Source organism: Rana temporaria, unplaced genomic scaffold (genome assembly GCF_905171775.1).
Source record: "Rana temporaria unplaced genomic scaffold, aRanTem1.1, whole genome shotgun sequence".
Taxonomy (NCBI): Eukaryota; Metazoa; Chordata; class Amphibia; order Anura; family Ranidae; genus Rana; species Rana temporaria.
The window spans coordinates 30,581-57,524 of NW_024404609.1; the positions used below are offsets into that span (position 1 = coordinate 30,581).

The following is a 26,944-nucleotide window of genomic DNA, read 5'->3' on the forward strand; positions in this document are numbered from 1 at the left end:
CTCACTCTGCCCCCTTGTGGTTGGATCTGGTATGACCCCCCTGTGTTACTATACATATAATATTACAGTCACTCTGCCCCCTTGTGGTTGGATCTGGTATGACTCCCCTGTGTTACTATACATATAATATTACCGTCACTCTGCCCCCTTGTGGTTGGATCTGGTATGACTCCCCTGTGCTACTAACTATACATATAATATTACCGTCACTCTGCCCCCTTGTGGTTGGATCTGGTATGACTCCCCGGTGTTATTATACATATAATATTACCGTCACTCTGCCCCCTTGTGGTTGGATCTGGTATGACTCCTCTGTGTTATTATACATATAATATTACTGTCACTCTGCCCCCTTGTGGTGGGATCTGGTATGACTCCCCCTGTGTTACTATACATATAATATTACCGTCACTCTGCCCCCTTGTGGTTGGATCTGGTATGACCCCCCTGTGTTACTATACATATAATATTACAGTCACTCTGCCCCCTTGTGGTTGGATCTGGTATGACTCTCCTGTGTTACTATACATATAATATTACCGTCACTCTGCCCCCTTGTGGTTGGATCTGGTATGACTCCCGCTGTGTTACTATACACATAATATTACCGTCACTCTGCCCCCTTGTGGTTGGATCTGGTATGACTCCCCTGTGTTACTATACATATAATATTACCGTCACTCTGCCCCCTTGTGGTTGGATCTGGTATGACCCCCCTGTGTTACTATACATATAATATTACAGTCACTCTGCCCCCTTGTGGTTGGATCTGGTATGACTCCCCCTGTGTTACTATACATATAATATTACCGTCACTCTGCCCCCTTGTGGTTGGATCTGGTATGACTCCCCGGTGTTACTATACATATAATATTACCGTCACTCTGCCCCCTTGTGGTTGGATCTGGTATGACTCCCCTGTGTTACTATACACATAATATTACCGTCACTCTGCCCCCTTGTGGTTGGATCTGGTATGACTCCCCTGTGTTACTATACATATAATATTACCGTCACTCTGCCCCCTTGTGGTGGGATCTGGTATGACTCCCCCTGTGTTACTATACATATAATATTACCGTCACTCTGCCCCCTTGTGGTTGGATCTGGTATGACCCCCCCCTGTGTTACTATACATATAATTTTACCGTCACTCTGCCCCATTGTGGTTGGATCTGGTATGACTCCCCTGTGTTACTATACATATAATATTACCGTCACTCTGCCCCCTTGTGGATGGATCTGCTATGACTCTCCTGTGTTACTATACATATAATATTACCGTCACTCTGCCCCCTTGTGGATGGATCTGGTATGACCCCCCCTGTGTTACTATACATATATTACCGTCACTCTGCCCCCTTGTGGTTGGATCTGGTATGACTCTCCTGTGTTACTATACATATAATATTACCGTCACTCTGCCCCCTTGTGGTTGGATCTGCTATGACTCCCCTGTGTTACTATACATATAATATTACCGTCACTCTGCCCTCTTGTGGTTGGATCTGGTATGACTCCTCCTGTGTTACTATACATATAATATTACCGTCACTCTGCCCCCTTGTGGTTGGATCTGGTATGACTCCCCCTGTGTTACTATACATATAATATTACCGTCACTCTGCCCCCTTGTGGTTGGATCTGGTATGACTCCCCCTGTGTTACTATACATATAATATTACCGTCACTCTGCCCCCTTGTGGTTGGATCTGGTATGACTCCCCCTGTGTTACTATACACATAATATTACCGTCACTCTGCCCCCTTGTGGTTGGATCTGGTATGACTCCTCCTGTGTTACTATACATATAATATTACCGTCACTCTGCCCCCTTGTGGTTGGATCTGGTATGACTCCCCTGTGTTACTATACATATAATATTATCGTCACTCTGCCCCCTTGTGGATGGATCTGGTATGACTCCCCCTGTGTTACTATACATATAATATTATCGTCACTCTGCCCCCTTGTGGATGGATCTGGTATGACTCCCCCTGTGTTATTATACATATAATATTATCGTCACTCTGCCCCCTTGTGGATGGATCTGGTATGACTCCGCCTGTGTTACTATACATATAATATCGTCACTCTGCCCCCTTGTGGTTGGATCTGGTATGACTCCCCTGTGTTACTATACATATAATATTACCGTCACTCTGCCCCCTTGTGGTTGGATCTGGATCTGTGTTACTACACATATAATATTACTGTCACTCTGCCCCCTTGTGGTTGGATCTGGTATGACTCCCCCTGTGTTACTATACATATAATATTACTGTCACTCTGCCCCCTTGTGGTTGAATCTGGTATGACTCCCCCTGTGTTACTATACATATAATATTTTTTTTTTTTTTAAAAGCCTATGGCGTGTGAACACACCCAAAAAACTCCACCCGGTGCAGAAAAAATGTGCACACACATAAAGAGTGTTCACAAAAACGTGCAGACGGGTGCAACGTCAAGTGGTCCTCCTGTGAAGAGGGACCCAAACCCTGATCCCCGGGGCGTTAGGCTCCAGACGGGGACTGAGGTACTGTGGTCCGAGCAACCGAAGCCGACACGGACCCAACTTCCTCGGAGGGACTGCCGAAACAGAACCCTCCCAGTACTAGGTGGGGCTCCCCCGAAGGGAGACCCCATGAGAGCAGGCAGACTAAGCCAGAAGGCCATGTCCACCTACTCCCAAGACGTTCAGGGCTGGCCCGAGGACCCGCACCCTACTAATCATACAGTGACAAAACGTGCACAACAACAAAAAAAAGACAAAAAAGTGACAAACACAGGCTTAAATAAAATAAAGTGGGGGAAGGGATAGTGGAGAGGAGAATGAAAGAAGTGGCCATTGTGGTGAAACAATGACCAGGCCCTCCGGCCGGGAATAAAAAATTCCTCCGGTCCTAGCCAAAAGGCCCGGCCCAGGAGGCAGGTGCTAAAAAAAGCGTGTATCTGGTGCAGTGACCGTGGTATCTTAAATCAATGTGTCCCTCACACACAGTGCTCTTCAGATACCCCTGGACTGCCACTCCAGGGGCCCATGCACCATAGGCTTTTCGTTCCATATCCGACCCCCCCGACCGGCCAGTGCAGCCCTACACCCCTGCCAGCCAACCCGGCGGATTTGCATGGTCCTACCCCGTCGTATCCTAGGGCATTACCAGCTCCTCCTACCGGATCGCTAACAGAGATAGCACTTACACCAGCCAGCCAGAAGGCCAGACTAGTGACTGATGAGACGAAGGAGACCGAAGAGATGATGAGGAAGAACCCTGCCCCAGCCACTTCCTCCGAGGCCCCCGAGAATGTCTCCGCCTCAACCTCCACCTCCATCCCGGCCGGCGCCAGCCAACCGAGACCAGCGAAGCCGAAACTGCCTGCAGACGGGCTGCCAACCTTGGAGCCCTGGATGAAGCAGACGGTCGTGCTGCAGCTGAAAGAGGTGAACGGAAGAGTCCCTGACATGACCCCGGAGATCTTCGGAAAGAAGATGATCCTGGAGCAGGGCTTCAGCAAAGCAGGGACGCTTTCGGTGCAGTCCTTCGCAAGAGGGATCTTCTACATCACCTTTGGGTCGTTCCAAGTCTGCAGAAGATATTGGGAGATGGTAAAGACCAGTGGCCCTGAATCCCCTTTTCGGAAGTTCGTTGCGAACTGCCCTATAACACAGGACGAGAAGTGGGTGACGGTGGCCATGCGGAACCCCCACACCCAAAGCAGAGACATAACCACCTACCTACAGATAGTGGTAAAGGACCCAGTCCGAATCCTTGATGTCAACGGCTTCTGGATAGGGAAGTGGTCTGTGCTATGCAAGCTCAGGAAAGACCGTTCGGGGGACTTACAGCACCTGCAGGCGTGCTTCTCGCTAGGATCATCTGCAGGACACCTTTTTTACTCCGGGATACCCTACAACTGCAACAGATGTGGCCGTCCCGGACACATGGGAAAGGAGTGTACAGAACTTGCTTGCAAGATCTGTCGGGTTACAGGCCACGAGACCAAGGACTGTCCTAGGCCCAAAGCCTGCAACCTCTGCGGATTGCCAGAGCACACCTTCAGGCACTGCCCCCAAAGGACCCGGACCTATGCTGGAGCCCTGATCCAGGGTAAACCAGCCTCCAGCTCTGGGAAGAAGCCGACCGAAAGCAAACCAAAAGAGCCTCGGAAGGCCACAGGTAAGTATACCCCTGCCCCAGCCCCTGTCCCTGCCCCTGTCCTTGTCCTTGCCCCTACCCCCGTCCCTGTCCCTGCCCCTGTCCCCGTCCCTGTCCCCGTCCCCTCCTCTGTCCCCTCCTCTGGCACACCCCCACCCACCCCCTCTGGCTCAGAGGAGACCCTTCCTGCCCCACCGCCCACCCCAGACCTGTCCTCCATGGAGGACTTCCCCGCCCTCCCCCCTTCCACCCCTGCCAGTGGCCAAACAGGCCGAAAACGGAAGCCTGTGAGCCCATTGGCAGAACAACCCGCCACCTCCACCAAACGGCCCAACGGGGTCCAGCACGAAAGCGCTGGACCAGGGCAAGTAGTGGAGGACCTGGAGTCTGCAGGTGAGGAAGGCGAGGAGGAGATTATGGCCGACTATGTGCCTATCCCCACCGCCAACTTCAGTGAGATAGTTGAGGAAGTCCTGGAGGAACTGGGCCTAACCCAGAACCCAGAACAGGCAGCTGTGGAGATGGAGGAGCCACCCGCCCCCTTCGGGGAGGTAAGTTCGGCCCCTTGCTAACTAGACCTCATACCCCTTTTTCATTCTGGCTGAGATCTCAATCTTTTCCATTAATGTGAGGAGTATCAAGGATACCTCTAGAATGCGAACGGCGCTGACTTTTCTTTCAACTCATCAGAGTGATGTTTACATGCTCCAGGAGTGCGGTCTTCCTCCTTTGAGAAGGTACAGTCATCTGACCTCTCAGTGGACCCTCGGTCCCTCCTACTGGTCCGGGGGTGGCAATTGCAGGAATGCAGGGGTAGCCATTCTTATCAGGGGGGGACGCTTCACGGTTGACTCCATCCATGAGCTTGTCTGTGGCCGTCTTTTGGTCATAGATGGCTCGTGGGCGGGAGAGCCAATTAGGCTCATCAACGTGTACGCCCCCCCAGATACGAATGCGCGCCTGGAACTTTTCCAGACCCTGCGGATGCAACTTGTCACCACCAGAGCAGTAGTGATCGGCGGTGATTTTAACTGTCCGATAGAGGAGGATGGGCGCAGTTCTAGCATATACGCAAAACTTGATGTTACTTCAAAACTGCTCATGGAGATGATCTCGGAGGCATCCTTACGGCACGCCGTGGGATCCATAGTGCAAGGTACCGTGAATTATTCATGGTGCCGTCCCGATGGATCGGTGCGTTCCAGGATTGACTTTGTGCTCACTTCAAGAGCAGTCAAGCATCGTGAGTTCTCCATGATCCCCTGCTTTTTCTCTGACCACAGGGCCATTCACTTTCGGGGTGAACTGGGCGAGAGCTTTGCTCACGGACCAGGTTCCTGGAAGCTGAATACCACCCTGCTGGAAAATGAGGAATTGATGGGGGAACTCCGGGAGGTCTATGCCTCTTGGACGGAGGAAAAGAGATTCTTCGGAAAGGTAAGTGATTGGTGGGAGGTTGTGAAAGTTAAGCTGCGCAGCTTCTTTCAGGCAAGGGGACGACAGCAAGTGTGTGCAAGGAAGAAGGAACTCAGGAGACTGCAACGTGAGTTGCAGTCCCTGCAGGACCTTCACCACTGCGGCTGGGACGTTAGGCAGGACCTGGAGGACACCAAGAAGAGCCTGAAAGGGTACTTTGAGGAAGAATCTAGGCACATTGTCTTCCGTGCCAAGGTGGAGAATCTTGAGAAAGGTGAGAAGTGTAACTCTTTCTTTTTCAGGAAACTCCATTCAGGACACACTCCCTTGTCTGAACTGCGTGACGAGACCGGAACTCTCCAGAAGGGGAAGGAGGCTGTAATGCAAGTAGTTGAAGACTACTACACCAACCTCTACTCCCCGAAAGAAACGGACTCGGAGGCAGCCGACAGGTTCCTGTCAGGTATCACTAACCAAATTGATCCTGCAGGTTCATCGACCGTCAACGCCCCCCTGGTGTTGGAGGAGCTGCACTCTGCCGCTAAATCCTTTAGGCGGGGCAGGACCCCGGGCTGCGATGGTCTCCCAGTTGAGCTCTATGTAGCCCTGTGGGACCTCGTGGGCCCGGACCTGCCCGAGCTGTACGAGGAGATGGTGGTGGAGGGTAGAATGCCTCCTTCACTGAGAGAGGGGATGATCACGATTTTGTATAAGCGCAAAGGGGAGAGATCGGACCTGAAACATTGGCGTCCGATCTCTCTTTTGAACGTGGACTACAAAATCCTCGCCAAGGTTTTGGCCAACAGGCTGAAATCTGTCATCGGACAGATCATCCACCCGGATCAAACTTGTGGCATTCCTGGCAGAAGGATTGCAGACAGCCTCGCGCTTGTCAGGGACACGGTCCAGTACATCCAGGACCGCCGTGTGCATGCGGCCCTGGTCAGTCTTGACCAGGAGAAGGCCTTTGAGTTCATGTGCAGAACCCTGCGCAGGCTTGGTCTTGGGGAACTGTTTTGTTCGTATGTGAATGTAATGTATAAAGACATTTGTAGTTTGGTGCTGGTAAATGGTTGGAAAACTGACCCCTTTGAGGTTCTCTCGGGGGTCAGACAAGGCTGCCCTCTCTCACCTCTGCTTTTTGTTTGCTGTATAGAGCTATTCGCCCAAAGCATCAGACGGAACCCAGAGATCAGAGGGATTACCACACCAGGACCGGAAAGACGGGAGGTCAAGTGCTCGCTCTACATGGATGACGTGACGGTGTTCTGTGCTGACCAGCGCTCCATCGACTCGTCCAGACGTGCGAGGACTTCGGCCAAGCTTCGGGGGCAAAGGTCAACTGCGGGAAGTCGGAAGTCATGCTCTTCGGAAAGTGGTTCCTGCCTTCTTCTGCACCCATACCGTTCAGCCTCAAAGCGGATTTCATCAAAATTCTTGGAGTCTGGTTTGGAGCGGAGGGCGCAGCCCTGAAGTCCTGGGAGGAAAGACTGGCTAAGATGAGACAGAAGTTTGGACTTTGGAGCAACAGAGTACTTACCATCGAAGGGAAAACACTGGTACTCCGCAGCGAGATTCTCCCTGTGTTGCAGTACCTCGCCCAGGCCTGGCCCCCCCGGGACAACACCTGCAAGGCCATCACCAGGGCGGTGTTTCACTTCATCTGGGGCTCCAAAATGGACAGAGTAAAGCGGACTGTTATGTTCAAGGAACCTCTCAAGGGCGGTAAGGGCGTGCCTGACATCGCCACATTACTGAGGGTGTTCTTTGCCTGTAACTGCATCCGCAGGACTTTGGTTGACAGAACTGTGGACTCTGGCGGTAACTCCATGTCCCGTTTTTTCCTCCTGCCTCTTTGGAAGTCTCTTGGATGGGACAAATGGGACAGTTCCATCCCCTACAACTGGGATGCTCCATGGTACTACTTGGATACCTTCAAGTTCATCAAGGAGCTGGGGCTGCATGGAGTTAAGCCTGACTTGTGGAAGCCAAAAACTATCTACAAGTTGATCAGAGCATCGGACATCTTGGAGTCGATTCCAGGCCTCCCTTCAGCCACTTGCAAAGTGGTTTGGAGGAATGTTTCTTCAAAGAGACTCACCAACAGGCACAAAGATCAGGCATGGATGGCAATCCAAGGGGGATTGCTACTCAGGACATTCTTGCATGCCAGACACCTGTGCAGATACACGCACTGCCCCTTTTGCATCATCCAGGAGGAAACATCTTATCATGTTTTCTGGGAGTGCCCCTTTGCACAGGGCCTGTTGAGGGCCTTGGAACCTGAACTTAAAGACTTTGTACCACAGACTGCTATTACACACTTTGGTGTGTTAAACGGACTCTTCTGTGGAACTCATTCACAGGAGGACATTGACAGTGCCTGGCGGGTGCTGTGTTGCTTTAAAGACGCTTTATGGTACGCCAGGAACCGCCGCGTACACCACCGGCAGAGGATGTCCATTGAGGACTGTCGCAGACTGACCTTCAGTCTGCTGAGAGACTATACCTTGATAGACTTTAAGGAGGAAGAGGACGTCTGAAGATTTCCCCTCCCCCTGACATTGACATTTCTTGACACGTTTTTTTGAACTACTGTTTTCAGGGTAATGCGGCGTCATGCACGATGTGATGTTTCGGGGTTTCACAACTCTGCGCAACACTTCAGGCATCATACCGCAGAATGGGTCGAATGAATGTAATTTAATTGTATGCTTGCAACTGTATTGATATGTAGTGTATTTATGCGCTGCGTCGCAGTACACAGAATGTACCCTGTTGAAAGTATTTGATTTTTGTATATTTGCTTTGCAAAATAAACTTAAATATTGCCCTACACCCCTGCCAGCCAACCCGGCGGATTTGCACGGTCCTACCCCGTCGTACCCCAGGGCATTACCGGCTCCTCCAACCAGATCGCTGACAGAGATAGCACTTACACCAGCCAGCCAGAAGGCCAGACTAGAACTCGGCAAAAAGACCAAGACCAAGCACAGCACCCATCCTCACCAGGAGCACCCTTCCAGATGGCTCAGACTCAACCATGGGCCGGCCCCCAGTATTCTGTCGGGCAGCACAGCGTAGTCCCTGCTGAAACCATCCTTCCATCCGTCATTGGATTGCATCCACCCTCCCCATGTAGGAGGTGCTTCAGCGCTCCGCTGACAACTGATAAGGACAGATACCACACCCAGTCCCAGCCAAAAGGCCGAGAAGCGGCAGGGAAGACAACCACGATCAGCACGGCCTAGAGTGTGCAATAGCCGTGCCTCGCCCTGGGAGAACCACCTTCATGATCATGGTGTCTCCCCTGCCAGGTAAGTATGCCCCCTTGTGGTTGAATGTGGTATTATACACATAATATTACCGTCACTATGCCCCCTTGTGGTTGGATCTGGTTAGACTCGCCTTATGTTTTTATCACATATTAGTACCTTCACTTGGAAGTCACCTAGTGGCTGATTCTGGCATGACTTCCCCTGTGTTACTAGGGCTGCAACTAATGATTATTTCATAATCATTTAATTGGCTGATTATTTTTTCAATTTAGAGATTAATCACATAATAAACTTAAAAAAAATGTGGTGTATAATTTAGTTAATATGTAAAGTAAAAAAAAAAAGGCAATTTATTCTTAAAGCGTTTGTTACACTACAAAGATTTGGCTGTTCAATGACCGGCCATTATTTGCAATTTGACACTGCATCGCTTTAACTGACAATTGCGCAGAGGAGCGAAAAAAAATTGTCGACTCATTATGTTAATTATGAGGGTCTCTCACCATCCCTGTGCTGTGCTGACTTCCTCCAGGGACTGTGCCCCTGCTGGGCTCATTATGAAGGGCTCCCACCATCCCTGTGATGTGCTCTTTATGAGGGGCTCCCACCATCCCTGTGATGTGCTCTTTATGAGGGGCTCCCACCATCCCTGTGATGTGCTCATTATGAGGGGCTCCCACCATCCCTGTGCTGTGCTCATTATGAGGGGCTCCCACCATCCCTGTGCTGTGCTGACTTCCTCCTGGGTTTGTACCCCTGCTGTGCTCATTATGAGGGGCTCCCACCATCCCTGTGATGTGCTCTTTATGAGGGGCTCCCACCATCCCTGTGATGTGCTCATTATGAGGGGCTCCCACCATCCCTGTGCTGTGCTCATTATGAGGGGCTCCCACCATCCCTGTGATGTGCTCATTATGAGGGGCTCCCACCATCCCTGTGATGTGCTCATTATGAGGGGCTCCCACCATCCCTGTCCTGCGCTCTTTATGAGGGGCTCCCACCATCCCTGTGATGTGCTCTTTATGAGGGGCTCCCACCATCCCTAGGCTGTGCTGACTTCCTCCTGGGTTTGTACCCCTGCTGTGCTCATTATGAGGGGCTCCCACCATCCCTGTGATGTGCTCATTATGAGGGTCTCCCACCATCCCTGTGCTGCGCTCTTTATGAGGGGCTCCCACCATCCCTGTGATGTGCTCATTATGAGGGTCTCCCACCATCCCTGTGCTGTGCTCTTTATGAGGGGCTCCCACCATCCCTGTGATGTGCTCATTATGAGGGGCTCCCACCATCCCTGTGCTGTGCTCATTATGAGGGGTTCCCACCATCCCTGTGATGTGCTCATTATGAGGGTCTCTCACCATCCCTGTGCTGTGCTGACTTTCATCCTGGGGCTGTGCCCCTGCAGGGCTCATTATGAAGGGCTCCCACCATCCCTGTGCTGTGCTCTTTATGAGGGGCTCCCACCATCCCTGTGCTGTGCTCATTATGAAGGGCTCCCACCATCCCTGTGCTGTGCTCATTATGAGGGGCTCCCACCATCCCTGTGCTGTGCTCTTTATGAGGGGCTCCCACCATCCCTGTGCTGTGCTCATTATGAAGGGCTCCCACCATCCCTGTGCTGTGCTCATTATGAAGGGCTCCCACCATCCCTGTGCTGTGCTCATTATGAAGGGCTCCCACCATCCCTGTGCTGTGCTCATTATGAGGGGCTCCCACCATCCCTGTGCTGTGCTCTTTATGAGGGGCTCCCACCATCCCTGTGCTGTGCTCATTATGAGGGGCTCCCACCATCCCTGTGCTGGGCTCATTATGAAGGGCTCCCACCATCCCTGTGCTGTGCTCTTTATGAGGGGCTCCCACCATCCCTGTGCTGTGCTGACTTCCTCCTGGGTTTGTACCCCTGCTGTGCTCATTATGAGGGGCTCCCACCATCCCTGTGCTGTGCTCTTTATGAGGGGCTCCCACCATCCCTGTGCTGTGCTCATTATGAGGGGCTCCCACCATCCCTGTGCTGTGCTCATTATGAGGGGCTCCCACCATCCCTGTGATGTGCTCATTATGAGGGGCTCCCACCATCCCTGTGCTGTGCTCATTATGAGGGGCTCCCACCATCCCTGTGCTGTGCTCATTATGAGGGGCTCCCACCATCCCTGTGCTGTGCTGACTTCCTCCTGGGTTTGTACCCCTGCTGTGCTCATTATGAGGGGCTCCCACCATCCCTGTGCTCATTATGAGGGGCTCCCACCATCCCTGTGCTGTGCTCAATTTGAGGGGTTCCCACCATCCCTGTGCTGTGCTCATTATGAGGGGTTCCCACCATCCCTGTGCTGTGCTCATTATGAGGGGCTCCCACCATCCCTGTGCTGTGCTCATTATGAGGGGCTCCCACCATCCCTGTGCTGTGCTCATTATGAGGGGCTCCCACCATCCCTGTGCTGTGCTCTTTATGAGGGGCTCCCACCATCCCTGTGATGTGCTCATTATGAGGGGATTCCCACCATCCCTGTGCTGCGCTCTTTATGAGGGGCTCCCACCATCCCTGTGATGTGCTCATTATGAGGGGGCTCCCACCATCCCTGTGCTGTGCTCATTATGAGGGGCTCCCACCATCCCTGTGATGTGCTCATTATGAGGGGCTCCCACCATCCCTGTGCTGTGCTCATTATGAGGGGCTCCCACCATCCCTGTGCTGTGCTCATTATGAGGGGCTCCCACCATCCCTGTGCTGTGCTCTTTATGAGGGGCTCCCACCATCCCTGTGCTGTGCTCTTTATTAGGGGCCCCCACCATCCCTGTGCTGTGCTCATTATGAGGGGCTCCCACCATCCCTGTGCTGTGCTCATTATGAGGGGCTCCCACCATCCCTGTGCTGTGCTCTTTATTAGGGGCCCCCACCATCCCTGTGCTGTGCTCATTATGAGGGGCTCCCACCATCCCTGTGCTGCGCTCTTTATGAGGGGTTCCCACCATCCCTGTGCTGTGCTCATTATGAGGGGATTCCCACCATCCCTGTGCTGTGCTCATTATGAGGGGCTCCCACCATCCCTGTGCTGTGCTCCTGAGGGGCTCCCACCATCCCTGTGCTGTGCTCTTTATGAGGGGCCCCCACCATCCATGTGCTGTGCTCATTATGAGGGGCTCCCACCATCCCTGTGCTGCGCTCTTTATGAGGGGCTCCCACCATCCCTGTGCTGACTTCCTCCTGGGTTTGTACCCCTGCTGTGCTCATTATGAGGGGCTCCCACCATCCCTGTGCTGTGCTCTTTATGAGGGGCTCCCACCATCCCTGTGATGTGCTCATTATGAGGGGCTCCCACCATCCCTGTGATGTGCTCATTATGAGGGGCTCCCACCATCCCTGTGCTGTGCTCATTATGAGGGGCTCCCACCATCCCTGTGCTGCGCTCTTTATGAGGGGCTCCCACCATCCCTGTGCTGACTTCCTCCTGGGTTTGTACCCCTGCTGGGCTCATTATGAGGGGCTCCCACCATCCCTGTGATGTGCTCATTATGAGGGGCTCCCACCATCCCTGTGCTGTGCTCATTATGAGGGGCTCCCACCATCCCTGTGATGTGCTCATTATGAGGGGCTCCCACCATCCCTGTGATGTGCTCATTATGAGGGGCTCCCACCATCCCTGTCCTGCGCTCATTATGAGGGGCTCCCACCATCCCTGTGCTGTGCTCTTTATGAGGGGCTCCCACCATCCCTGTGCTGTGCTCTTTATGAGGGGCTCCCACCATCCCTGTGCTGCGCTCTTTATGAGGGGCTCCCACCATCCCTGTGCTGCGCTCTTTATGAGGGGCCCCCACCATCCCTGTGCTGTGCTGAGTTCCTGCCAGGTTTGTTTGTAGCCCGTTAGTTCGTATTTTGTTTCCGAAATTCAATTTGGATTGAATACAAATTTTTGTTAACTTTTTGTAACAATTACGAACATTCAGCACTGCTGACTTCCTGGGTTTGCTTTTTAAATTCATCATAACGAATGTTTGTAAGTTTCCAAAAATGTAACAAATCTAACGAAAATTCGTACGAATCCAAATTGAATTTCCGACACAAATTACGAAATATCAGCTAATGCGAAATGCAACGGAACGGAACAAATTTATTGACGGCACCAACCCACTGGAAGCTGTCTAAGTCACCCTGTGTCTAGAAGGTGACCGAGAAAATGATGGACATTGAGAATGTGGTTTAGATTAATCTTCAGTCATTTTTATCCACAATATCTCCCAGGAAATATACAAAGACTATTCCTGGATTATTTGATTTTGAACTGTACATGTTCATTGAAGGAGCCGATCACATTGGCCTCTGTACAATGTAGGAGACGGGCCGACTCCTGCTGGAGCTCCTGCTATTGTGAGAAGGTGTCCTGTGTTTATACTTATGATAATATACTATGTGAAGCTTGGTGACAACAAGTCTGACCTGTAGTGAAATCCTGATTAATCACAACAATGGCCAGGAGGGCACGAAGTCACCACGGCTGCTTTAGGCCGGGTTCACACTGATACGACAAACACTCCAACATTGGGAGCTCATGTCGCATGACGTGTGTTTCCCTATGGGAGGCGTCTTAACTGGTCCAACACAAGGGCTCCCTGGACTACTTTGGTCCGACTTTGATCCTTCTTCAGCCCATTGAATATCACTGAAGTCGAATCAAAGACGTATGGCCATCTTGCATGATCCGACTTTGGAATGCGACTTGTGCTCCGATGGTCTTTGGGAGGAACTCCACGCCACATGTTAAATAAAAAACCGGCATGGGTTCCCCCTCTAAGATCATTCCAGGCCCTTCGGTCTGGTATGGATTTTAAGGGGAACCCCCTAAGCCGAAAAAACGGCATTGGGTCCCCCTAAATTCCATACCAGACCCTTATCCAAGCATGCAGCCCGGCTGGTCAGAAAAGGAGGTGGGATGAGCGAGCGCCCCCCTCCTGAACCGTACCAGGCTGCATTCCCTAAACATTGGGGGGTCGGTGCTTTGGGGTGGGGGGGCCTGTACATTGTACCCCTACCCATTCACCTGAAAAAAAATTCAAAAATAAAACACACTACACAGGTTTTTAAAGTAATTTATTAGGCTGCCCTCTCCCTCTGTCTTCTGCAGGGTCTCATCCGCTATCTTTTGCTCGCTCTTGCCCGGTCTTCTCCGTCATATTATTCTGGGGGCTTGCAGATTCCTGCGTGCTCAGATAAGGGTTTGGTATGGACTTTGGTATACACAGTGCCTGGTATTGTCGGGGATCGAAGTCGGACGTATTTCGGACTTCAAGTCGAAGGGCAAAGTCGGATTCCTAAGTAGTACGACTGTCGTGTCTACCAGTGTGAACCCGGCCTCAAGTGATTCGTTAATTAGCTCATGTTTCTGGTTACAGTTTGTATTATTCGGGTAATATGATCGAGGGGGGGGGGGGGAGATGTCCTCCTGGTGTATATATTTGTGTGAGTTTGTTGAAATAAACTTTCCATGAAGCAAGTGTTGTATGTTGGAATATCTGATCTCTGATGTTCAGACTTGAGGAGGCTGTATACTGATGGAAGCACTCAAGCGGAGTGCGATGGGGTTCCGTGACAGGCTGTGTCCTGAGAGACACGCCCCATCACCGCTGAGAGACACGCCCCATCACCGCGTGTGCAGGAGCGGCGAGACCGGGTGGACGTCATATGACATCTACCCGGAGGGGTGGAGTGTTCCTGCCGGTGTCACTTTACAATGGCCAATATGGACTGGTTAAAGCGGGAGTTCACCCATTTATTAATTTTTTTTTTCTCCCCTTAGATTCCTGCTCGTTTTGTCTAGGGGAATCGGCTATTTGTAGTAAAATATGAGCAGTACTTACCGTTTACGAGATGCATCTTCTCCGTCGCTTCCGGGTATGGGTCTTCGGGAGCGGGCGTTCCTTCTTGATTGACAGTCTTCCGAGAGGCTTCCGACGGTCGCATCCATCGCGTCACTCGTAGCCGAAAGAAGCCGAACGTCGGTGCGGCTCTATACTGCGCCTGCGCACCGACGTTCGGCTTCTTTCGGAAAATCGTGACGCGATGGATGCGACCGTCGGAAGCCTCTCGGAAGACTGTCAATCAAGAAGGAACGCCCATTCCCGCAGCCCATACCCGGAAGCGACGGAGAGGATGCATCTCGTAAACGGTAAGTACTGCACATTTTAAAACAAATAGCCGATTCCCCTAGAGAAAACGAGCATCCATCTAGGGGGAAAAGTGCCCTCTAAGGGTGAACCCCCGCTTTAAGGGGTCACTAAAGGAAAAACATTTTTTAGCTAAAATGACTGTTTACAGGGTATAGAGACATAATAGTTAACGTATTCCTTTTAAAAATGATTAAAAATAGATAAAAACAATCATATAATGTACCTGCAGTTTAGTGTTTGCTGTTTTTTTGATGTACCGAGAGCCAATAGAGAGCAGTGATACTTTGTCTAAAACTCCTCAGCACCAATCCAGTTTCGTTTTACAAACAGTAATCACACCTCCTTGATTAGTCACCACCGTGAGAAATCTCCCAGTACTGTGGTGATCAGGAAACAGACAACCAGGAAGTGTCCAGAACAGAGAGGATTTACAGCAACATCAAAGCAAAAACGAACAATAAGGACATGAAACCAGGACTGCAGTAAGGTAAAGGAAGCTATTTAGCTAAAAAAAAAAATTCCTTTAGTGACCCTTGGATCACTAAAGGAATTTTTTTAGCTAAATAGCTTCCTTTACCTTACTGCAGTCCTGGTTTCATGTCCTTATTGTTCATTTTTGCTTTGAAGTTGCTGTAATTCTGCTGTGATCTCCACACTTCCTGGTTGTCTGTTTCCTTATAACCATGGTACTGGGAGCTCTCTCACTGTAGGTCTAAGCTGTCATTACTGTGTGTCTAAAACTTAACAGAACCAGATTCATTTTAAAAACAAAACACTGCCCTGGATTTGTTTTTGTTCTGTGTGTCTCTCTACTTCACCGGAACATGAAAACAGTTTAAAAGTAAAACTAACCTGCAGGCACATTATAGGATTGATTTTTATCTATTTGTAATCATTTTTAAAAGGAATCAGTTAACTTTTATGTCTCTATACCCTGTGAATAGTAATTTCAGCAAAACATTTTTTTCTTTAGTGACCCTTTAAGCTGACCCCTGGAGGGGAACCTGCCTCTTTGGAGATGTGCCTCCTCCTCCTCTCAGGAACCCAGGTAGAGTCAGTGACTTCATCATCCCCTCCCTCCTCATCATCACTGTCGAAAACCTGGCAGTATGCTCCAGCTGGGGGACATGACTCCCAGCTTGTTGTCCCTCTTGGGCACCCCCTCTCCCTGGGCTCACATCAATGCCTTCCTCTGTGTTCCATCATCAGAGCCTTCAAAACGCTGCGCATCTTCATGCTAGCATGTACCCAACACTGTGTTGAAACAGTTCGGGGGACTCCTCAGGAGGACACGGTGGGACTAGGGAAGGATTGTGTGATGCCATTGTGCAGAGGGTAGAGGACGCCTTGGCAGCTGCTTTGCCAGACAAACTATGATCAGTCTGTGTGAGAGAGGATGAGGAGGATGAGGACGGCTTGGTCATCCACTCAACTAATTTCTCAGCATGTTGAGGCTCAACACGGCCAGCTCCCGAAAAGAAGGACGAGCGGCCACGTGCCGAAGAGGATGCACCACGTCCACCACCAGCGTTACCTCTAGATGCAGAGCCTGCTTGCCCTCGTGCCTCTCTTTGTTGTCCTTCCAGACATTATAATGGCCTGCAGAGGACAAAATCAGTACACACACCTCGTAGCTTTAGGTGCAAACTGCAGAGGACACGTGCAGTACACACCACAAGTACATTTAGGTGCAAACTATACGGCACAAGTGCAGTAAACACCAAGGGCTAGATTCAGATAGATTCGCGGATCTTTAGATCCGCGTAATCTCTGATTTACGATCCACCCCCTGCGTTCTCTGTCTTAGCATTTCTGTCATAGCATTTCTGCCCCCTGCGTTTTCTGTCATAGCGTTTCTATCATAAAGTTTCTGCCCCCTGCGTTTGTCAGCTTTACCATCCCCTGCGTTTCTGCCCCCTGCATTTTCTGTCAGCATTTCTGTTCCCTTTGTTTCTGCCCCCTGCATTTTCTGTCATAGCATTTCTGCACCCTGTGTTTCTGTCATAGCTTTTCCATCCCCTGCATTTCTGTCATAGCGTTTCTGCCCCCTGCATTTTCTGTCATAGCGTTTGTCATAAAGGTTCTGCCCTCTGTGTTTCTGTCATAGCTTTTCCATCCCCTGCGTTTCTGCCCCCTGCATTTCTGTCATATCATTTCTGCCCCCCTGCGTTTTCTGTCATAGCGTTTCTGACCCCTGAGTTTCTGCCATTTTTCTGCCCCCTGTGTCTGTCATAGCGTTTCTGCCCCTTGCATTTTCTGTCATAGCGTTTCTGCCCCCTGTGTTTTCTGTCATAGCATTTCTGGCCCCTGAGTTTCTGCCAGTATTTCTGTCATAGCGTTTCTGCCCCCCTACGTTTTCGCCCCTGCATTTCTGTCATAGCATTTCTGCACCCTGTGTTTCTGTCATAGCTTTTCCATCCCCTGCATTTCTGTCATAGCATTTCTGCCCCCTGCGTTCTGTCTCCATGATGTGCCCCCCCCCCCATGTGACTACTGGGAGGTGAGCAGGTGTCCCCCTCCATGTGACTACCGGGAGGTGAGCAGGTGTCCTCTCCATGATGTGCCCCCCCCCCCCCATGTGACTACTGGGAGGTGAGCAGGTGTCCCCCTCCATATGCCCCCCATGTGACTACCGGGAGGTGAGCAGGTGTCCCCCTCCATGTGCCCCCCCATGTGACTACCGGGAGGTGAGCAGGTGTCCCCCTCCATGTGCCCCCCCATGTGACTACTGGGAGGTGAGCAGGTGTCCCCCTCCATGTGACTACCGGGAGGTGAGCAGGAGTCCTCTCCATGATGTGCCCCCTCCCCCCCATGTGACTACCGGGAGGTGAGCATGTGTCCTCTCCATGATGTGCCCCCTCCCCCCATGTGACTACCGGGAAGTGAGCAGGTGTCCTCTCCATGTGCCCCCCCATGTGACTACCGGGAGGTGAGCAGGTGTTCCCTCCATGCCCCCCCCCCCCCTATGTCCCCTCCCCTGCGTTTGTCATAGTATTTCTGCCCCCTGCGTTTGTTGCAGGGGGGGGCAGAAAAGCTTCGACAGAAAACGCAGGGAGCAGAAACCCCCCCCGCTACAATATTGCATGATCACACAATTACCAGTTAAAGCAGCGCAATGCCAATTTGTAAAAACACCTTGGGTCCTTAAGCTGGATATTGGTCCGGGTCTTAAGTGGTTAAAAAAAAACAAAATGCACACCCCCCCCCCATATAATATATATGATACAGAAACTAGAACGCCAGAGGTGATATAGATGAAGGAATTTATTTACTTTTTTTATAACAATCGGTGATATGGTATACATTATTCCATGTTTATTACAGTTTGGATCACGTCTTTCACCTCCTTAGTGAAGGCTTCGCAGATTTGCTCGGTACTTTAATTTTCTCTTTGAAAATATTTTGACATCCACTACATGAATGAGCTGGGCCACTTGGAAGACACTTTTTTGGGCGACATTATAAACATTGAATTTCATTCTTTATTTCTCAGCCACTCTTTGCGTGGCAGCATGTTTGACCATATACAATGACTGGGGGAGCAACTTTAAGAACATGGAAGCCTTTTTTTTATCTCATTTATTACTTTAACCAGTTACTAACCGCCCTATAGACGATATACGTCTACAAGGCGGTTGCATAACTCTAGGAGGACGTCCATGGACATCCCCCCAGAATCGCCCTCTGGGGCGCGCACACGGTAAAATCGCCACCGATATTGGCGGTTTACCACGTGATCGCTCCGTCCAATGACTGAGCGATCACTTGTAAACAAACCGGCATCATTTGATGCCGCCGGTTCCTCCCTCTCCTCTCTGTACAGAGTGAGGGGGGGGGGAGCGGATGCAGCACGAGTGCTGTGGGCTGAATCTGACAAATGCAGTCACAGATCCAGCCATCCATCCCTGCCCCATACCGCCCCACTACAATACAATACCACACTGCAATACCACCCCACACTACACCGCAATACCACCCCACACTACACCGCAATACCACCCCACACTACACCGCAATACCACCCCACACTACACCGCAATACCACACCACACTACACTGCCACACCACCCCACACCACACTACACTGCCACACCACCCCACACCACCCTGCAATACCACCCCACACCACCCTGCAATACCACCCGACACTGCAATACAATACCCCCCACACTACAATGCAACCCCATGTCTCATTGCATCACTCCATTGCAAGGTGCATTCAGCCATCCAGCGAACATAATATTGCATATTGAGTCCCAAGTTGTCCGATGTCGTCTTCTCTGCCCGGCTCACCCAATAGTTGCTGATGATCCAAATCTCCTTAGGCTCTGTAATGAATAATTAACAAGTTTTAAGTGCATTTTCTAAAATGGGTCGGAATATTGTTTTTTGTTTGAAGGAGTCCCATTGGCTGCATGCAGTCCCTTGTAGGGTGGGACATAAAAAAATAGTAATAAAAGTTTAACAGATTACCTATAAAATCCTTTTCTTGGAGTACACCACGGGACACAGAGCCTCTAATCATTACATAATGGGTCACCAGAGGTGATTGGACACTGGCACAACCAATCAGACAGTTTCCCTCCATATAGCCCCTCCCATCAGGGGAGCTCCTCAGTTTCATAGATAAGAAATAAGGATTCCCATAAGAAGGGGGGGTGTGGCCTCTGTGTCCCGTGGTGTACTCCAAGAAAAGGATTTTACAGGCAAGCTGTTATAAAAATCCTGTTTTCTTTATCGTACACCACGGGACACAGAGCCATTAATCATTACATAATGGACGTCCCAGAGCAATACTCAATATGAAGGGAGAGAGACTCAGAAAAAAACAGACCGCCCGGGACTAGAAGCTCTACACTGCCACCTGCAGTACACTTCACCCAAAGGCGGCATCCTCATGTGCCCTCACATCTATTTGATAGAATTTAGAGAATGTGTGGACTGAAGACCAAGTTGCAGCTTTACAAATCTGAGTCACCAAAGCCTGGTGGTGCACTGCCCATGAAGCACTTATCGCCCTGGTAGAGTGCGCCTTAACAGAAGGAGGAGGAGACTTATTCCTCAAATTATAGGCTTGAAAAATCATTTGTCAAATCCACCTGGAGATGGTGGCCTTCGACGCCGCTTGTCCTTTCTTAGGACCCGCCGGCAAAATAAACAAATGATCTGTCTTGCGTATCCAAGCGGTCACCTGCAGATACAAACGTGTATCAATAGTACTGAGGGCTAGTTTCATATCCACTCCTAGCTGGCAAAAGGCAAGAATCCTGCCAATGTCATTTGAGGATTCCATCTATTCGTTTCACACCATGAAACATATGACTTCCATACTCTATAGTAGATCTGTCTGGAAGCTGTTTTTCCGGCATTAATAACGGTAGTAAGTACTGCTCCTGAGAGACCTCTTCTTCAGAATGTGGGTCTCGGTAGCCAAACCGTCAAATTTAGCCTTTGTAAGAAAGGGTGGAACACTGGACCCCGAGATAACAGGTGGTGACGAAGAGGAAATCCTTCACGGCGTTCCTACTGCCATCTTTATGATCTCCGAGTACCAGGGTCTTCTGGGCCGAGGAAGCTAACAGGTCCATATCCGAGGCCCCCCCCCCCCCCCGCCCCATCTCTGGCAAATGCCAAGATTTCGGGGTGAAGAGACCACTCTCCAGGAGCTAACTGCTGACGACTTGGATAGTCCGCCTGCCAGTTTTCTATCCCTGGAATAAAAAAATTGCCGTTGGGCAAGGAATATGCTTTTCTGCCCATTTCAAGATGCGGCTCAATTCCTTCTGGGCGCCCTGGCTGTGGGTGCCTCCTTGGTGATTGATGCTACTGCTGTAGCATTGTCGGACTGAATCCGAACTGGGTGGCCCTGTAAGCTGCTTGTCCAAGTTCTGAGGGCCCAATATATTGCCCGCAACTAATAGGTTGATAGGCAGACTTCTTTCGGCTTTGGTCCATCTTCCCTGGGCTGAAACCACCTCGAGCACAGCTCCCCAGCCCGTTAGGCTGGCATCTGTTGACATCACCAGAATGGGGAAGGAGGGAGAGGAAGGGAGAAAGGAAAGCAGGGTGGACCCTCATTCGACCTCCCCAGGAACGCACCACCTTGCCAGGCAAGGGGACACTACCTACCCATCCTGCGACCACTGGCTGGAGGCATTCCAGACAGAACCAACGTCCGCTTAACGGCATGGCTGTCGGCCCGGCACACTGACAAGGCCATAGAGACCGGTCATATGTGTGCCCTGGAACATGTAGTTCACCGGCCACCCCTGAAACAACAGAGTATGTCGTGGACGGCCCAGAGCGTAGCCGAGAGCCGGCACACGCTCAATGGCCGAACATGGGGGAACTACAAGGATCGAGGATCCAGCCTGTCACCCAGTCGGCAGTTGATAGTAGATCCCAGGATCCAAAAATGCAGGGAAAAAAAAATCAAACAAAAGCAAAAAAGAAAATTCCAGAGCACATGAACTCCAGAAAGGCCATGTCTTCTCCTGACGCTAGGCAGAAAAAAAATAGAGCTGCTGAGTCAGAGTGGGATATACCCGGGGGACCTGTACTGAAAAAGTGTTTAACACTTGAAGTGCTGTTTTTTTCTGCCTAGTCTCTCCTGGAAGGAAGGATATACAACCCTAAGGTCAATGCTGCTGTGTCCGTCCATGAACCGAAGAGAAATAAAAATTTCATGTGGGTGCAGTGTCGCATGACTGCACACGTGTCAAAGTGCGACAGCGCTGAAAGCTGAAAATTGGCCTGGGTAGGAAAGGGGTGAACTTGGTGGATAAAGTGGAAGTTTTGCCATCCTATAGGCATATGCCCGACTTCTACCTCTATACAAGATGCCAGGGAGGAGTCCTTTACTTACTCTGTAAGTGTCAATCTTTTCGTTTTGCCGTTTAGCCATCTGCTCAGCCACCTTTAAGGCTTCTTCCAGGGGAGTTACCATAGAAGATAGTTCTTTCTGTAGAGAACAAAATGTTAATGAGTTAAACAGGTTAACCCCAACCATAGTACACCTCAGGAAACCTGACCAACTCAAACAATACATAGCCAATAGTATGCAACCCCCCCTCCAAATGACTGAGCTCAGGGGTTTCCCAGTGAAGGGTACAGGTAATGCCACACCATAAAAAGACATTTCAGACAACCTTGTGGAAAGGGTTTGAGGAAGGGTCTTTCCTGTTCCAGCCTGATTGCACCCATGGGCACAAACTCCGCTCCCTAAAATTCTGATTTTCCCCAATTTGATGTAGAGGGACATGAGTGGCCTGCATAGAGCAAGGATTTCAACCCCATTGGGATATGCTAAAATGCATGTCTTCTCATTCAATAGCTGACCTCACAGATGTGCTTTCCTAAAGAACTCCAAAGAGTTGAGCCCCATTAAAGCCTTTATAGGGTGAGGGGAGGGCACCAGAACACATCTCACCTGGAACACACCCATCGCCTCCAGGATGGGAAGGAAGACGTGGTTGGCATGTTTCGTAGACATTTGACAGATAAGGCATCCCTAGAGTCTCCGTCATCCATACAAAAAATGTTAAGCCCCTCGCCATGCTCATGACAGTTCTCACGAGGTGGAATATTTTCCTTCGCTATGGTCTTTGCTGGAGTTGTTCCTGGAGTAGACACCCCAGCAGTCTTCACCAGGTTGGCCAGGTCTCTGTTCCTAGTGCATCTTTTCTCCGTTATTTCTTCCTTACACCCGGGGCACATAAAGGGCTCCTTACCCACCAAGGCCTTGTCTATGAAGCCACATTCCACCATAACAGGATCCTTCCAGAGCCCACTGCACAGCAGACAGGTCAATTCCTCCGCAATATCAATTGAGCTGCTCGCTGGCTCTTCGTGATCCTCCATTCTGGCTTTCTAGGGGGGGGGAGAAACACAAGGATTATAATGCGATATACATGCCTATACATGTGATATACAAGTGAAACTTTACCCATAACTTTGATTACAAAATACCGTATTTTCCAGCGTACAAGACGACCTTTTATACTTAATATCCCGCAGAAATCGGGGGGTTGTCTTATACGCTGGTATTAAATTGCCGCCCGCTTGATGTTAGCCCGCTGGATAGCCGGTAACACTGTATGTAGCTTCGGCACTGAACCAATCAGGGCGAGCGATGTATTTTATTAACGAATACAAAGCCTGCTCGGATTGGCAAGTCAGGAGCAGGCTGATGTTTCAACCTCTACCAATCACAGCGAGCGATGTAGATTTTATTAATACAAAGCCTGCTGGGATTGGCAGAGGTATTAGCCCGCCCCTCTGACTATCCAAGCAGGCTTTGTATTCATTAATACATCGCTCGCTGTGATTGGCTCAGCGCAGTGCTGTATACAGGATGTTACCGAATGCGCTGAATAAAGCCTGCTCCTTACAGCGGTTGTTTTTCCGGCTAACCCTTGGCTCCTCTTCCTTCCTCAGCCATCCACCTCCGGAGCTTTGGTATGAAGCACGTGACCCTCCATCTGGCTCTACAGTGCATTTTGCCGGGCACATGAGGCATTTACCACCACAGCATTGCTTCACAAAGTTCCACTAACGTATTATCGCTCTTTCAGTACGTTACCGAAGCTTCTAGACAGACTAGTCGGAAGGGGGTCGTCTTTTTTTACGGCGAGTAGATCCCAAAAACCTTTTTAGCTGGAAGATTAGGGGGTCGTCTTATACGGCGGCAAATACGGTAATGTTCTTTGGCCAAGCAACATACATTCCGCAATAATTATGCTGCCAAAATTTCTGATCTGGAAAATAGGACCTCCCTCTGTGTGGATTTGGCAAACAGGATCGGATTGGATAGCAGCGGGTGTCAGCAGACATGTCACCCCTGACATCTGCAGCACCATGAGAGGGAATGGCGGGTCCAATTCAGGTTCACCTCAAAATCAGACAAGCGGCCCGGTTTGGACAGCTTGCGTGAAAAGGCCCTAAAATTACCAAGATATTTCACTGGAGGGCAAGTACGAGTAGACTCCCAACAAGGGGGCACCGTTCCTCCCACCGACCCCCAACAAGGGGGCACCGTTCCTCCCACCGACCCCCAACAAGGGGGCACCGTTCCTCCCACCGACCCCCAACAAGGGGGCACCGTTCCTCCCACCGACCCCCAACAAGGGGGCACCGTTCCTCCCACCGTTCCTCCCAACAAGGGGGCACCGTTCCTCCCAACAAGGGGGCACCGTTCCTCCCAACAAGGGGGCACCGTTCCTCCCAACAAGGGGGCACCGTTCCTCCCAACAAGGGGGCACCGTTCCTCCCAACAAGGGGGCACCGTTCCTCCCAACAAGGGGGCACCGTTCCTCCCAACAAGGGGGCACCGTTCCTCCCAACAAGGGGGCACCGTTCCTCCCAACAAGGGGGCACCGTTCCTCCCACCGACTCCCAACAAGGGGGCACCGTTCCTCCCAACAAGGGGGCACCGTTCCTCCCACCGACTCCCAACAAGGGGGCACCGTTCCTCCCACCGACTCCCAACAAGGGGGCACCGTTCCTCCCACCGACTCCCAACAAGGGGGCACCGTTCCTCCCACCGACTCCCAACAAGGGGGCACCGTTCCTCCCACCGACTCCCAACAAGGGGGCACCGTTCCTCCCACCGACTCCCAACAAGGGGGCACCGTTCCTCCCACCGACTCCCAACAAGGGGGCACCGTTCCTCCCACCGACTCCCAACAAGGGGGCACCGTTCCTCCCACCGACTCCCAACAAGGGGGCACCGTTCCTCCCACCGACTCCCAACAAGGGGGCACCGTTCCTCCCACCGACTCCCAACAAGGGGGCACCGTTCCTCCCACCGACTCCCAACAAGGGGGCACCGTTCCTCCCACCGACTCCCAACAAGGGGGCACCGTTCCTCCCACCGACTCCCAACAAGGGGGCACCGTTCCTCCCACCGACTCCCAACAAGGGGGCACCGTTCCTCCCACCGACTCCCAACAAGGGGGCACCGTTCCTCCCACCGACTCCCAACAAGGGGGCACCGTTCCTCCCACCGACTCCCAACAAGGGGGCACCGTTCCTCCCACCGACTCCCAACAAGGGGGCACTATTCTTCCCACCGATACCAATGATGAGATACAATTACTCCTACCAATAGGGGCACTACTCCTTATCCCCCACTGATCGCAAACTACAAGGCCATTTTTATTCTCACCAATGATGGGCCCGGGCTTTTTTTGCCCCCGCTGGCCACAATCCAACACTCCTAAAGGCTGAACAATAAACTGGCCTTTGCTTCAGAGGAAAGTGAAGTCAATTGCTTGTGGAGTTCACACTGCTTGTGGCAGAGCTCCGCAGATAACAGAAATCCACATCAGTACTAAATACATTCCTCAATAGCTAAAGAGGATATACATCTTCTGGGAGCAAAGCTGAGGGAGGGGAGGGCAAGACAAAAGAGGAGGGGCCCAGCAAGCTCCACCCACTACACTCTGCCTGCAGAAAAGTACAGGAGGGGGCGGAGACAATGAGAGAGCAGCAGTGAGCGGAGTCTCCCGCACAGAGGGAAACCTTTCCATTGGATTCATACACAAAGAGTGAAGGGAGAACACAACATGAATGTATCTGGACAATATCTGCTGATCCCGGAGTTCAGATGTGAATAATCCTCCCATTTCTCGTGTGTCCCTCTTTGTATAACACTGTACCAGCTACCAAATCCAAGCCTACACACCAGGCAGGGGCCCGTTTTATTAGTGCCCTCCAAGGCCATCTTATAGAATTCCTCAGCTTAGCGCCCATAAGAGACTCAAAATATCATCATTGCAAAGCTGTGTCAGGATCATATTACAATCATCTGCAACCAGAGTATTAGTTCCGACATCAAGCAAGAGACAATGGAGACGGTTGTATACCACTGGATGTCCCCCCACCACAAGGTCAAGTCATAATGTGCTAGTATGCATCGCATACTAGCACATTATGAGAAACTTTGCTTAAAAAAATGCCCCAATTTCAGCACTGCAATGGCTGCCATCTTTAGCAGTCTTGCTTCCGGGTTCGCGGGCTCTGGTTCTGTGATTTGCCTGAGCGGCAATGACGCCACTCCCATGCGTGCGCCAGTCACGGCACAGGGCTCTGAAGGAAAATATCTATATCAGCCCATTGGTTACATAGGGATATTTTTGTACTTGGGGCTCCGTATCTTTAAATTTCCACAGTACAATGACACCATATTGTAAATATTACAGAGGGGGGCGTGTCTGTGACACCTCTGTGTAATCAGGGGGGCGTGTCTGTGTGACACCTCTGTGTAATCAGGGGGGCGTGTCTGTGTGACACCTCTGTGTAATCAGGGGGGCGTGTCTGTGTGACACCTCTGTGTAATCAGGGGGGGGCGTGTCTGTGTGACACCTCTGTGTAATCAGGGGGGCGTGTCTGTGTGACACCTCTGTGTAATCAGGGGGGCGTGTCTGTGTGACACCTCTGTGTAATCAGGGGGGCGTGTCTGTGTGACACCTCTGTGTAATCAGGGGGGCGTGTCTGTGTGACACCTCTGTGTAATCAGGGGGGCGTGTCTGTGTGACACCTCTGTGTAATCAGGGGGGCGTGTCTGTGTGACACCTCTGTGTAATCAGGGGGGCGTGTCTGTGTGACACCTCTGTGTAATCAGGGGGGCGTGTCTGTGTGACACCTCTGTGTAATCAGGGGGGCGTGTCTGTGTGACACCTCTGTGTAATCAGGGGGGCGTGTCTGTGTGACACCTCTGTGTAATCAGGGGGGCGTGTCTGTGTGACACCTCTGTGTAATCAGGGGGGCGTGTCTGTGTGACACCTCTGTGTAATCAGGGGGGCGTGTCTGTGTGACACCTCTGTGTAATCAGGGGGGGCGTGTCTGTGTGACACCTCTGTGTAATCAGGGGGGCGTGTCTGTGTGACACCTCTGTGTAATCAGGGGGGCGTGTCTGTGTGACACCTCTGTGT

At 51.2% G+C, this 26,944-nt stretch overlaps 1 protein-coding gene and 1 non-coding gene across 2 annotated transcripts; both read right to left on the bottom strand.

Moving 5' to 3' along the window:
• Nucleotides 1-8,740: 8,740 nt before the first annotated feature.
• On the bottom strand, nt 8,741-8,899 carry LOC120922732. Its single transcript, XR_005745454.1, has one exon. It is a non-coding gene; the product is annotated as a U1 spliceosomal RNA (small nuclear RNA).
• Nucleotides 8,900-19,134: 10,235 nt separating this feature from the next.
• LOC120922731 (nuclear factor 7, brain-like) lies at nt 19,135-23,182 on the bottom strand. Its single transcript, XM_040334771.1, has 3 exons — nt 22,441-23,182; nt 21,877-21,972; nt 19,135-19,339 (listed from the first exon to the last, which is right to left on the bottom strand). The coding sequence occupies exons 1-2, from the start codon at nt 22,869-22,871 to the stop codon at nt 21,951-21,953; spliced, it is 453 nt and encodes a 150-aa protein (XP_040190705.1). The 5' UTR covers nt 22,872-23,182; the 3' UTR covers nt 19,135-19,339; nt 21,877-21,950.
• Between the last annotated feature and the right edge of the window lie 3,762 nt (nt 23,183-26,944).

What these genes read in the sequence shown, in the direction of transcription:
- LOC120922731 (XM_040334771.1), bottom strand. Translation starts at nt 22,871, where the DNA reads ATGGAGGATCACGAAGAGCCAGCGAGCAGCTCAATTGATATTGCGGAG. An exon ending in AGGCGATGGGTGTGTTCCAG is followed by an intron (nt 21,973 to 22,440) that starts GTGAGATGTGTT and finishes TGTTCTCTACAG; the next exon opens with AAAGAACTATCTTCTATGGT.